Below are 14505 nucleotides of genomic sequence, written 5' to 3' on the forward strand. Positions count from 1 at the left end.
AACCACTGACAACTCTGCATTCCTCTGATGTATCCCCACTTCCTTTGCCCTTACCATCGGTGGCTATTGGCAGTCAGCCATTAAGTTGCTTTTCAGTGTGGAGGAGTGCATGTGCCAATACTAGAGCCTTGACTCAGAATGACCTGGTTACATATTTGCTACTCCTTGCAGAAACTATGTGCTATGCCCAAGTTTAATGTTTTGGAGGAGGGTTGGAGTTTTGAGCATTGAGCCTGCTGATATAGTGACTATCAGAATTGGCTCCATTTCACTTGTAGGTGTTCCAAACTGACAATGTTTTAGCTTTTTGTTCCCAGAAAGATTTCTATTGTAAAACAGCTCTAAATTTTAAAGAGTCTCTTTAGACTAGGCTCACACCCTTGTTTGCAATTTTCTTTACCTGATTATCACCTACTCATTTGTTCCTCTGATGTTAACTATTTTGCAATGTTTCCCTGCACGTAAACAGGACATGTATAAGTGGAAGCAGTCTGTGTTCTTTCAGGTTATTGTTAGTAATGTTGTTTTCAGTTTAGCTTTCTCAACATGTCTTAAATTATTTGTCCTTTGTGACAGTTGCACAGATGTTCCCAGGTGTTCAACAAGAGACACCTACTGAAGAGACTCTTCACAGGTAATTTGATGTGGATTTCAAGTTTCATACTTTATAGCATTGATTAGGTTGCAGTTAATTCAGAAGATAACGTGTATTGAGAGATGCTCTTAGTTGTCAACAACATTTGTATGAGGTAATTTGAAACTTAAGTGGGTTTTTTGCAGATGAAACGGCTGGTGTACTGTTACATTGCAATAGAGTCGTAGAGAATTATAGCATGGAAACAGACCCTTCAGTCCAACTTTCCATGCTGATCAGATATCCTAACCTAATCCAGTCCTATTTGCCAGGACTTGGCCCATATCCCTGTAAACTCTTCATATTCATGTGCCCATCCAACTGGCTTTTAAATGTTGTAATTGTACCAGCCTCCACCACTTCCTCTGGCAGCTCATTCCATACACGCACCACCCTCTGCATGAAAAAGTTGCCTCTTAGGTCCCTCTTAAATCTTTCCTCTCTCAAGTCAAAGTGCTAGGAATACACAAATCTCAGAAAATTGGCTTGGTTTAATGGTCTCCACCTGAAACATCAGCTTTGCTGTTTTTTCTTTTCAAATGCTGACTGACCAAAAGTTTCCAGAATATTCTGCTCCCATTTCCTATTTACAGGCATCTTCTTTCTTTCCCATCCATGATCTGATTGAATACTAGAATAGTTTTGAGGGAGCTGAATGGTTTGCTTATGCTACCATTTTCCTCAACTCTGGGTGCTGACTCTCAAATGGAGTCTGTTACCATTAGTTAAACACTAGTGACGCATCTGTGCAACCTTTATCACCCTAAGGGACTAGATGTATCAGGTCTGCTTCTTCCCTGAGGCAAACTTCTATCCAACTTAAATTTAGACTATTCAGTGTGTTAGTATGGTAGGTTCAATATTCATTAGATGTGTACTTGATTAACTAGTTTTTTCTTATATTGGGCAGAACATATAAGATGGGCAGCACGGTGGCACAGTGGTTAGCACTGCTGCCTCACAGCGCTAGAGACCCGGGTTCAATTCCCGCCTCAGGCGACTGACTGACTGACTGTGTGGAGTTTGCACATTCTCCCCGTGTCTGCGTGGGTTTCCTCCGGGTGCTCCGGTTTCCTCCCACAGTCCAAAGATGTGCAGGTAAGGTGAATTGGCCATGCTAAATTGCCCGTAGTGTTAGGTAAGGGGTAAATGTAGGGGTATGGGTGGGTGGCGGGTCGGTGTGGACTTGTTGGGCCGAAGGGCCTGTTTCCACACTGTAATGTAATGTAAAGAAAAGAGGCCTTCTGTTATTTTATCACAATTATGCCTCACAGAACTGGGACTCCAGCACACTGGATAAAAACATTCTTCCTGGTGAAAGGGGAAAATAGAATTGCCTTTTCTGTTTCTACAATAAAGAGAGCCATAGCCAAAATGCCACATTATGGTACCATCTCACTGGAGATTTACTGCTTTATTTGTGTTTATTTGGATTGGTATAAATCGAGATGATCAATCACTCAAGGCAAAATTTCCTGTCCCCTCCAAAATGCACTTAATTTAATGGCCACCCTCGAAGTCTGATTCCCTAAATCCTGTCCACTGTCTACAATAATCAGGAGTGATGGAATAATCCTCAATTGCCTGGTTGGGTGCAGCTCCAACTATACTCAGAAGCTTGACACTATCCAGGACAAAGCAATCCACTTGATTAGCTCCACATCTACAAACATGCAGCAAATCCAGCACCGACACTCGGTTGCAGCAGAGTGTACTGTTTACAAGGTGCACTGCAGAAATTCACCAAAGCTTTTTACATGGCACATTCCAAACACATGCCCACTACCACCTAAAAAGAATAACCAGAGCACACTGACAGGGCGAGAACATGCAAACCTGACAAAGGGTAGAATTGAAGCCAGGTCCTGCTGGTGTGAGGCAGTAGTGCTAACCACTAAGCCACCATGCTGCCCTAGAGAAAGTTACTACTTCCCAAATCCATCTGATTCTCCGATTCCATTTTAAAAGCCCAGGAGGTCATATTGGAATAGGAGGCAAAGTGGTAGAATTTCCCTAAAGTTCTGCAATAGTCGTAAAGTTCAAAAACATTTCTGCCAAATGTATGGAGTGAGATTATAAAAGCCCCTAGAAGTCACTAATGAAGAATCTTATTATGCAGCCACTTTTGTCTGCATGGACTTCATTCCGATTAGTCCCAGGCTGAATCCTGTGGCCCGTTCTAAATGTGAGTGCAACTACAATGATCCACTTTGCCCCATCTTTATTTCTAAATGATCATTTGTCCTGTGTGCGAACTTTCAGTTATTAATATCTTGTTGCTGCTTTTTTTTTTATTGTACTTTGTCAATTTAAGATTATCATTGATGACCAGTGAGAACTCCAATTCACCTTGGCACCTAAATTCGCTGACTGGCTCCCCCTGTATGTGCCGTCGGAGTCCTCGCTTGCTAACAAATGGCTATTATGATCTCAGTGAAGAGAGCTTCATGGATGAGGAGGGCAATCTCACTCTCACGCCATCTAAAATAAACATCAGTTACAAGGAAAATCTTGTACGGTGGGTATCTCCATTGATGACTGTGTACCTCAAGTTAATCACACTCGGGTTAATCATGGCTTCTGGACAGTAGTCACCTTCAGTAAACTGAACCACATAATCCAAATACTGAGGTTTCACTGTATCCTATCATTTGCTTCACTTTCAGGACCATTTGAGAACTTCCCTCAGATCTATTTGACTGAAGGGTTTTAATTTAACACCAAGATGAGGAGGAATTTCTTCTCTTGGGGGTTGAGAGTTTTTGGACAGCTGGCCACAGAGCTGTGCGGGTAGTGCTTGTTCACATTGTGGCTGACCTAGGCAGATACTTGGTCAGGAGGGGAATCAAGGATTACAGAAAAAACACAGGAAAGGAGATGTGAGGAATCTGAAAGATCCAAAGGACTGAATGGCCTACTCCTGTTCTGATTTTATGGTCTACTTATTCAATATGACAGCTTATTCAATATAGGAGGAAGATGTTGGAAGACACTGAATCAGAGTTATAAAGCTCAGAGACGCTTCTGTCCAACTCGTCCATGTTGAAAAGATATCTTTTTTTATTTCAAAAATATACTTTATTTATAAAATATTTCGATCTGTACAATTGGTCATGCCATACATCCGTAAACATTCCATTTCTTGGTATACAGAGACAGAGTAATCATTCCTATTTGCAGGTCTGTTTGATTACATTTTTAGCTGAGGCGTCAGCAGAGCCCAAATGACTGCATGGGCCCCCTGTTCTTCGTTAGGCAGGCAGACTTTACACAGTGGTCTTTCCCCACCGCGCCTTGGCGGCAGCTGCCCCAAGCTTCAGCGCATCCCTCAACACGTAGTCCTGGACCTTGGAATGTGCCAGTCTGCAGCACTCAGTCGGGGTCAACTCCTTCAGCTGGAAGATCAGCAGGTTTCGGACCACCCAGAGAGCGTCCTTCACCGAGTTGATGATCCTCCAGGTACAGTTGATGTTCGTCTCGGTGTGCGTCCCGGGGAACAGGCCGTAGAGCACGGAGTCCTGGGTCACGGCCCAGCTCGGAACGAACCTCAACAAACACCACTGCATTCCTCTCCAGACTTCCTCTGCATAGGCACATTCCAGAAGGAGGTGTGTGACAGTCTCGTCCCCCCCGCAGCCGCTTCGAGGGCAGCGTGCGGTGCGGCTGAGAGTCCGGGCGTGCATAAAGGATCTCACAGGCAGAGCCCTTCTCACCACCAGCCAAGCCATGTCTTGGTGCTTGTTGGAAAGTTCTGGCGATGAGGCATTCTGCCAAATGGCTTTGACAGTCTGCTCAGGGAACCACTCAATAGGATCCGCCCTGTCCTTTTCCCGAAGGGTCTCAAGGACACTACGTGCTGACCACTTCCTGATGGACTTGTGGTCAAAGGTATTTTTCTTCATAAACTTCTCCACGAAGGACAGGTGATACGGAACGGTCCAACTACTCGGAGCGTTCCGCGGCAGCGAGGCCAGGCCCATCCTTCGCAACACCATGGACAGGTAGAACCTCAGTACGTAGTGACACTTGGTGTTTGCGTACCGGGGATCCACGCACAGCATGATGCAGCCACACACAAGTGGCCATCAGGGTGAGGGTGGCATTGGGTGTATTTCTTCCCCTGTTGCCCAGAGATTTATACATCGAGTCCCTTCAGACCCAGTCCATCTTTGACCTCCATATAAACTGGAAGATGGCCTGGGTGACTGCAGCGGCACAGGTTCTGGGAATAGGCCAGACCTCTGCCACGTATGACAGCAATGACAGTACCTCACACCTGATGACCAGGTTTTTTTCCCGTGATGGAGAGCGACCGTAGCTTCCATCTGCCCAGTTTCTGCCTCACTTTGCTGATGCGCTCCTCCCAAGACTTGGCGCAAGCCCCAGCCCCTCCGAACCAAATACCCAGCACCTTCAGGTGGTCGGTCCTGACAGTGAAGGGGATCGAGGATGGGTCGGCCCAGTTCCCAAAGATTATGGCCTCGCTTTTGCCTCGGTTTACCTTGGCCCCCGAGGCCCGTTCGAACTGGTCACAGATGCACATGAGTCTGTGCACAGACAGCGGATCCGAGCAGAAAACGGCGACGTCATCTATGTATAGGGAGGCCTTAACCTGCAGTCCTCCGCTGCCAGGAACAGCCACCCCTCTCAGGGTCGCATCCTTCCTGATGGACTCAGCAAATGGCTCTATGCAGCACACAAACAAGGCAGGAGAGAGGGGGCAGCCCTGCCTGACTCTAGATCTGACTGGGAAGCTATCTGATTCCCACCCATTGATTGAGACTGCACTGACAATGTTGGTGTAGAGCAGTCTGATCCAATTGCAGATTCCCTCCCCAAAGCCCATTTTGGAGAGAACATCTCTCATATACGTGTGAGATATCCTGTCAAAGGCTTTCTCCTGGTCCAGGCTGATCAGGCAGGTGTCCAACCCTCTGTCCTGCACGTAGGCGATCGTATCCCTGAGGAGTGCGAGAATCTCAGCGATCTTCCTGCCCGGCACAGCACAGGTTTGGTCAGGGTGAATCACCGACCCCAGAGCAGACCTGACCCGGTTGGCGATTTACCTTTGACAGAATTTTGTAATCCGCATTCAACAGTGAGATTGGTCTCCAATTTTGAGTTCCTCCCTCTCCCCCTTCCGCTTGTAGATGAGGGTGATGATGCCTTTCCTCATGGATTCACTCATGGTACCTGCCCGAAGCATACTGACATACACCTCCAGCAGGTCCTGGCCAGTCAAGTCCCATAGAGCGGAATAGAGCTCGACTGGTAAGCCGTCGCTTCCGGGAGTTTTATTCTTTTCGAAGGACTCGAGGGCCTTGGTCAGTTCGTCCAGAGATAGCGGCTGGTCCAGCCTCTCCCGTGTTCTGTTGTCTAAGACCTCCGTGATAGAGGACAGGAACGACTGAGAGGCCGTGCTGTCGGTCGGTTTCGCGTTATACAGACTGGCATAGAAGGATTTGCTGATCCTCATGACGTCAGCCTCAGATGATGTTACCGAGCCATCTTCTTCCTTCAGGCTGCTGAGCACGGAGCTTTCTTTGTGCACCTTCTGGAAGAAGAAATGTGAGCACGTCTCGTCCTGCTCCACCGAGCGGACCCTGGACCGGAAGATTATCTTGGAGGCCTCTGAAGCAAAGAGCGAGGCTTGCTGGCCCTTCACCTCCTTGAGGTCCTCCGTAACATCGACCCCCATCGTCTGCAGCAGGAGCAGGTTCTGCATACTTTCCTGGACCTGGGACAGTTTTCCCCGCCTCTCTCTCGCCTCCTGAACACCTTTTGAGGATGAAAAACCTCTTGATGTTCCCTTTTACTGCTTCCCACCAGTCCGCTGGGGACACAAAGAGGGGGTTCACGGTTCTCCAACCTGCGTAGTCCCTCTTGAGCTCCTCAATGTTTCCTGGGGTCAACAGCTTTGTGTTCAGCTTCCACGTTCCCTTACCAGCCCGCTGCTCGTCCTGTAGGTGACAGTCGGCCAGCAGGAGGCAGTGGTCAGAGAAGAACACTGGCTTGACGTCGGTGGATCTGACCGAGAGCGTTCGGGACACAAACAGGTAATCTATCCTTGAGCGGATAGACCCGTCTGCCCGTGACCAGGTGTATCTACGCTGCGCTCCATCTGCAGGGGTGCTGAAGACAACGTGCAGCTTGGCATCTTTTACTATGTCCATCAGGGCTCTGGATGTGGCGTCCAGTTTACTGTCCCCCCCGCCGGATCGTCCATCTGCATCGATGATACAGTTGAAGTCTCCGGCCAGAATGACCGGCCTGGACGTAGCCAGCAACAGTGGAATCTGCTGCAGGACGGCCAACCGTTCACTCTTACCCACTGGGGCGTACACATTAATAGGTCTCAGGGGAGCTTTCCCATACATGACGTCGGTGACGAAGAGGCCACCACCCCCTTAACCTCGGAGATGGTGAAGTTGCCTCCTCGCAACAGGATACTCAGGCCGGAGGCGCGGCTAGCGTTGCCCCCCGACCACACTAACGGCCCATGGGCCCACAGGCTCGACCATCTCCTGTAGCTGCTGAGGTGCGGTATCCCACACTCCTGCAGGAACAGGACATCGGCTTTTACGTTGGCCAGGAAGGCCATCGTAGAAACACATCGTGTAGCCGATTTGATGCTACGCACATTGATACTGGCAATTCTTATCCCCACTTTAACAGATATCTTAAATTGACCTCGTCCCATTTGATAGCAGTTGGCCCATATCCTCCAAAACCCCTTCTATTCATGTACCCATTCAGATACCTTTTTTAAGAGTTGCAATTGTACCAGCTCACTCTCCTTCCTCTGGCAGCTTGTTCCATACTCACACCACCCTCTGTGTGAAAAAAGTTGTTCCCTTTTAATCTTTCCCCTCTTTTTTTTTTTTAAATTTATGTCCTCTAGTTTTGGTGTCATTTGCAAATTAACTACATTTACATCCAAATGATTTATATAAGGGACAAAATGACCATCTCACTAAATTAGCATTTGCCGTCATGGAAGAGTTCAGGGGTTTCATGCAGTGTCTTGGTTGCCAACTTGGGGCTAGGTATTTAAGAAAATGCTGTGTGTACAATTAGACAGCCAGTGTAAACATATAAAACTGCTGTATTCCATGTATAAAAGCATTGAGTTTTGTACAAAATAGAGACCAGCTACATGTCTTTGTTATAATGAAAGATATCGATCAGATTGAAACAAGCAAACTACTGAACTTGAACAGTGAGATACGACTGGAGAATTCAAGTACAAAATTCATAATAACTGAGTGAGCTTAAAGATTTGACGACCAACCCCATTCCAACAGTAGAGTAGATGGTCAAATAGGCAGTTTTAATCTATTCTGAAAATGTCTTGCTGGAAAAACGCAGCAGGTCAGGCAGCATCCAGGGAGCAGGAGAATTGACGTTTCGGGCATAAGCCCTTCTTCAGGAATGAGGAAAGTGTGTCCAGCAGGCTAAGATAAAAGGTAAGGAGGAGGGACTTGGGGGAGGGGCGTTAGGAATGCGATAGGTGGAGGGAGGTCAAGGTGAGGGTGGTAGGCCGGAGTGGGGTGGGGGCGGAGAGGTTGGGAAGAAGATTGTAGGTTAGGAAGGCGGTGCTGAGTTCGTGGGATTTGACTGAGACAAGGTGGGGAGAGGGGAAATGAGGAAACTGGAGAAATCTGAGTTCATCCCTTGTGGTTGGAGAGTTCCCAGGCGGAAGATGACTTTAAAAGGCAACTGATTTGATACCCTTTTAGAAGAGGCATTGACTTGGTGATTAGTCTTGTATTATTTCATAGGTCTTTGTGGGGTTGATTTTACAGTCACTGTATACAGAGCATCAGTTTTGTATTTTCAGTGCCTAAAGCTTTACACATCTGGCATTCAGCAGTGCATCTCCTGAACCTGGTTTTGATATCAAACCAGGTTATTAACAATGTTGCGATGGCATGTGGCTAGTGCTGCTGCCTCACAGTGCCAGGGACCTGGGTTTGATTCCAGCTCTGGGTGACTGTGTCCGTGTGGAGTTTACACATTCTCTGCATGGGTTTCCTCTCTCAATCCAAAGATGTGCAAGTGTTAGGTGAATTGCCCATAGTGTTCTGGGATGTGTAAACTGGTGCTTTTGTCAGGGCTAAAATGTAGGGCAGGGAATTGGGTCTGGGTGGTTTACTCTTTAGAGGGTTGGTGTGGACCTGATGGGCCAAATGGCCTGTTTCCACACTGTATGGATTCTATGATTCCTCAGTCAGAGTTATTTCTCTCGCAGCCAGAGAATCAAGGAGAGTATCACCTTGTACTGATTCCTAGTGAGTTTCTTAGGCTCACAACGGTGTTATTGGTCATCTTAGACATATCACCTCCGGTTGATGATGATTCACCACGGCACGTTCACCACCGCCGGTTTACCACCAGCGTTTCTCCACTGGGGTTGTTTGACCTCTGGAGATTATTTGCCACCTGAAATATATATATATGTACTGATTGTTTTCCCTCCCACCTGTTCTTTCATAATTCTCAGTCCCCTTTTATACAACTACATGCTACATATTTATTTTACCTTTTTTTTTAAAATCAATATCATTTTAATGGTTTATGTATAAAAATGAGTTACAAACACTTGCGGTGGCGAATCGTCTTCAGTGGCCAATGGGCGGTGGCTAAGCGTCCTCGGCGGTCAAAGGTCAGTGGCTAATCGGCGGCAGGGAACCTGCTGTGGAGAATGGTCCCATCCCAATCACCTCCATATGACATCATAAATTAGATCTCTTTATGGAAGAGTGCGCTGTGTGTTGTCTTTACAAGTTGTTTAAATGGAATTAAATCCACCTGTGAACGGAAACACCATTACCAGAAAGAAACAGATCTTGGAAAATGTGAACTGTGAGAAGTAGCTCACTTGGCTGCGAAGGAACAGGACAAAGAAAGCATATAGGATAGAAGTGTTACGTTGGGGATCACAAAGGATTAAGACAGACCTGAGGAGGAAATGAAGGAGGAGAGAAATGGAAACTTGTAGCAGCAGGTCAAGGCAATACAAAGTAGGAGAACAGAAGAAACTGAGACGAGCAGAGAAAGGTTCATTGATGGCTGGCTTGAATGTGAATCTAAACCTGCCCTTACTTATAACTTTGATTACCAAATATTAAGATATGGTGGTCCAAGAACTGAGAACATGCTTCAGCTGAACTGAGTAGATGACTCCATAAAGGAACAAAAGTGAGCTTAATTTAAATATCTCCTTTATTATAATATTTTGAATATAACCTAAAGATATATTCCCAAGAATTTCTTAGTTAATTACATTGGAGAATTGTCATTTATTAACCAGCCTTACAACTACAGTGGCTGCAGGTGTAGGTCAGAGGGGAGGAGTATTGCCGCCTGACTCCACAAAGCCTGTCACCATCTCCAAGGCACAAGCCGAGATTGTGAAGGAATACTTCCTACTCACCTGGATGAGTCCAGCTCCAACAATACTCAAAATGCTTGACTCCATCCAGGACAAGGAGCGTCCGAGGAACAGGAGAGTCGATGTTTCGGGCATAAGCCCTTCATTCCTGTGTCACCAGCCTGCCTGATCTGTGCTTTTCCAGCGCCACACTTTTTGACTTTAATCTCGAGCATCTGCAGCCCTCCCTTCCTCTTACCATCCAGGACAAAGCAGCCCGCTTGACTGGTACCACATCCACAAACAGTCACTCCCTCCATTAATGACGCTCCTCAGACAGTACTTCAAAACCCATGGCCACGACCGTCGAGACAGACAAGGTTGTCAGATACGTGGGAACACCACACCTGTAACTTCGATCTTCAAGTCACTCACCATCTTGATTTTCTGAAGTAATGTGATGAGATCCTTGCTTGACAGCAGAATGTTTTCAATTGGCACTAGCTGGACTGAAGGGTCTGTTTTCGTGCTGTATGACTCGATGATTATGACACATTATTACTTGTTAAATACCTTGTAAAAGCCCAATTGCCACACTGTTGGCCAGTTGCAATCTTACTAAATTTGCCAGACTAACTGTCAGGAAAGCTTGACATGGAAACCAGAGCAGTTCTCAGCAATTCAAGAACTGCCTAATCTGAATGATCTCCATCTTGCCCACTGGCAGTGTGCAGAGTGGGGCATGATGCACCAGAACCAGCCATATTTACCCTCTCACAATGGACATTGGCACCCAACTCTCAGAGAGCCAGTGTCACCATCCTGGCATCCTCCTGTAGGATCAGCAGTTCTCACCATTTGTCACCTAGATCAAGGAACATTCAAAGATGGTTTCAAAAGTCATGGAAAACTCTAATACTGACAGAGAAGCACCAACTAAGAAATCTAAATAAAATTGTTGGATGTTTAGGCATTGGGATTAAAGGATAAATATAACCAGTTACAAGAAATCAAATCAACATTTTATTTGTGCTGATAAAGCTGACATTTTCTGTCCCTCCCTGGTTGCTCCTGAGAAGGTGGTGATAGTGATCTTCTCCTTGAGCCAGTGCAGTCCACATGGTTCCTGAACTTACGGTGAGTATCCCATCCAATTTTCACTCTGGCTTACCACACAATGTTCCTGGAGCAACATGCCGCTTGCCAGATATCTGCCCGAAGACCAGCATCCCTTGTGCTAACTTACAAAGTGGGCTGCACACCTGGAGAAGTGCTGGCATTTAGCTGCTGCCCTGTTTGGCCAAGATAGGAGTCAGGAGAGATGTCAGACAGGGGGAGGTTGGTGAACTCTGACTGGTCTTGAGGAGGTGATAGCCTAGTGGTAATATTGTTATAAATCCTGAAACCCAAGTCATGTTCTGGAAACCTGGGTTCAAATTCTGCCATGGAAAATGATAGAATCTGAATTCGATGACAAACATGAAATCATTGTTGATTATCAGGGTTAAATCCACCTGGTTTCTTTTCGGGAAGGAAACTGCTAGTCTCACCTACATGTGACTCCAGGCTCACAGCAATATGGCTGACTCTTAACCACCCTCTGGGCAATTAAGAATGGGCAATATAAGCTGGCCCAACCCCTAACACTTATATCCAAAGAATGGAAAGAAAGTGTGAGATTAGATTAGATTACACGGTGTGGAAACAGACCCTTCGGCCCAACAAGTCCACACCAACCCTCCAAAGAGCAACCCACCCAGACCCATTCCACCTGACCTGCACATTTTTGGATTGTGGAAGGAAACCGGAGCACCCAGAGGAAACCCACGCAGACACAGGGGGAATGTGCAAACTCCACACAGACAGTTGCCTGAGATGTACAGAAAAATATTCTGAGTCATTGAGGACACTGCAAAGAAGGGTGAGATGCAGAAAAACCGATTTTGACAGTGAACTCTCATTCAAATTCAGTTAACAAAATGAAAAGATTCTCCATCTGTTGGCTGCAAGGGTCCTGGGTAAATCTGGGTTTGGACTTTGCTCATGTCTGCAAGTTGCATCTAATCACAGCCACAGAATAGCTGCTGAGGGAAGTGTAGGACGAAAAGGGGTTGGTAATTACAATTTAGTTTCGAACGTAGAGCATAGAACATTACAGTGCAGTACAGTCCCTTTGGTCCTCAATATTGTGGCGACCTGTGGAACCAATCTGAAGCCCATCTAACCTACACTATTCCATTCTCATCCATATGCCTATCCAATGACCATATAAAAACTCTTAAAGTTGGTGAATCTATGACTGTTGCAGGCAATGCATTCCATGTCCCTACTACTCTGAGTCAAGACACTACCTCTGACATCTGTTCTATATCTATCACCCCTCTGTTAAAGCTCTGTCCCCTCCTGCTAGCCATCACCATCCGAGGAAAAAGGCTCTCACTATCCAACATATCAAACCCTCTAATTATCTATGTCTCAATTAAGTCACCTCTCAAACTTCTTCTCTCTAACAAAAACAGCCTCCAGTCACTCCGCCTTTCCTCATAAGGCCTTTCCTCCATACCAGGCAACATCCTTGTAAATCTTCTCTGAACCCTTTCCAAAGCTTCCATGACTTCCCTATAATGCAGTGCCCAGAACTGTATGCAATACTACAAGTGCGGTTGCACCAGAGTTTTGTGCAGCTGCAAAATGAACTCATGGTTCTGAAACTCAATCCCTGTACCAATAAAAGCTAACATACCGTATACCTTCTTAACCCTATCAACCTGGGTGGCAACTTTCAAGGATCTATGTACCTGGACGCCGTGATCTCTCTACCAAGAATCTTACCATCAGCCTAGTACTCTGCATTCCTGTTACTCCTTCCAAAGTGAATCATCTCACACTTTTCCGCATTAAATTCCATTTGCCACCTCTCAGCCCAGCTCTGCAGCTTGTCTATGTCCCTCTGTAACCTACAATATCCTTCAGCACTATCCACAACTCCACCAACCTTAGTGTCATCCGCAAATTTACTAATCCACCCTTTTACACCCTCATCCAGGTCATTTATGAAAATGACAACAACAGTGGCCCAAAACAGATCCTTGTGGTACACCACTAGTAACTGAACTCCAGGATGAATATTTCCCATCAACCACCACCCTCTGTCATCTTTCAGCTGGCCAATTTCTGATCCAAACCGCTAAATCACCCTCAATCCCATGCCTCCGTATTTTGTGCAATAGCCTACCTTGGGGAACCTTATCAAACACTTTACTGAAATCCAAATACGCCACATCAACCATTTACCCTCATCCACCTATTTGGTCACCTTCTCAAAGAACTAAATAAGGTTTGTGAGGAATGACCTACCCTTCACAAAATTGTGTTGAATATCCCTAATCAACTTATTCCTTTCGAGATGATTATAAATCCTATCTCTTATAACCCTTTCCAACACTTCACTCACAACCAAAGTAAGGCTAATAAGTCTATCATTTCCAGGGTTGTCTCTACTCCCCTTTCTTGAACATGGGAACAACATTTGCTAGCCTCCAGTCTTCTGGCAATATTCCTGTAGACAATGATGACATAAAGATCAAAGCCAAAGGCTCGACAATCTCCTCCCTGACAGAGAATCCTGGGATAAATCCCATCCGGCCCAGGGAACTTATCTATTTTTACACTTTACAGAATTGCTAACACCTCCTCCTTATGCACCGCAATCCCATCTAGTTTAGTAGCCTGTATCTCAGTATTCTCCTCGACCATATTGTCTTTTTCTAGTGTGAATACTGATGAAAAGTATCCATTTAGCACTTCCCCCACCTCCTCTGACTCCATGCACAGCTTCCCACTACTATGCTTGATTGGCCCTAATCTTACTTAGTCATTTTTTTATTCCTGATATACCTATAGAAAGCCTTCGGGTTTTCCTTGATCCTATCTGCCAACGACTTCTCAAGTCCCCTCCTGGTTCTTCTTAGCTCTCCCTTTAAGTCTTTCCTGGCTAACATGTAACTCTCAAGCCCCCTAACTGAGCCATCACAGCTTATCCTAACATAGACCACCTTCTTCCTCTTGACAAGAAATTAAACTTCCTTAGTAAACCACGACTCCCTCGCTTGACAACTTCCTCCCTGCCTGACTGGTACATACTTATCAAGGACCCACAGTACCTGGTCCTTGAACAAGCTCCACATTTCAATTGTGCCCATCCCCTGCAGTTTCCTTCTCTATCTGATACATCCTAAATCTTGCCTAATCGCATCATAATTGCCTTTCCCCCAGCTATAACTCTTGCCATGCAGTATATACCTATCCCTTTCCATCACTAAAGTAAACATAACCAAATTGTGGTCACAATCACCAAAGTGCTCACCTCCCTCCAAATCTAACACTTGGCTGAGTTCATTACCCAGTACCAAATCCAATGCGGCCTCGCCCCTTGTTAGCCTGTCTGCATGCTGTGTCAGAAAGCCCTCCTGCACACACTAGACAAAAATTGACCCAT

The 14505-nt window shown here is 46.0% G+C and overlaps 1 protein-coding gene across 3 annotated transcripts in view; it reads left to right on the forward strand.

Moving 5' to 3' along the window:
* Positions 1-14505, forward strand: part of tmem71 (transmembrane protein 71) — a 54971-nt gene that overhangs the window by 16391 nt on the left and 24075 nt on the right. For all 3 annotated transcript variants that reach the window (XM_087986566.1, XM_087986568.1, XM_087986567.1), the window contains exons 3-4: positions 577-634; positions 2949-3152. In XM_087986566.1, the coding sequence (XP_087842692.1) occupies positions 577-634; positions 2949-3152 (262 nt within the window). The remainder of the gene's footprint in view (positions 1-576; positions 635-2948; positions 3153-14505) is intronic.

Source organism: Chiloscyllium plagiosum, unplaced genomic scaffold (assembly GCF_037043375.1).
Source record: "Chiloscyllium plagiosum isolate Xiang-an unplaced genomic scaffold, Cpla_swu_hap1 HiC_scaffold_4, whole genome shotgun sequence".
Classification (NCBI taxonomy): Eukaryota; Metazoa; Chordata; class Chondrichthyes; order Orectolobiformes; family Hemiscylliidae; genus Chiloscyllium; species Chiloscyllium plagiosum.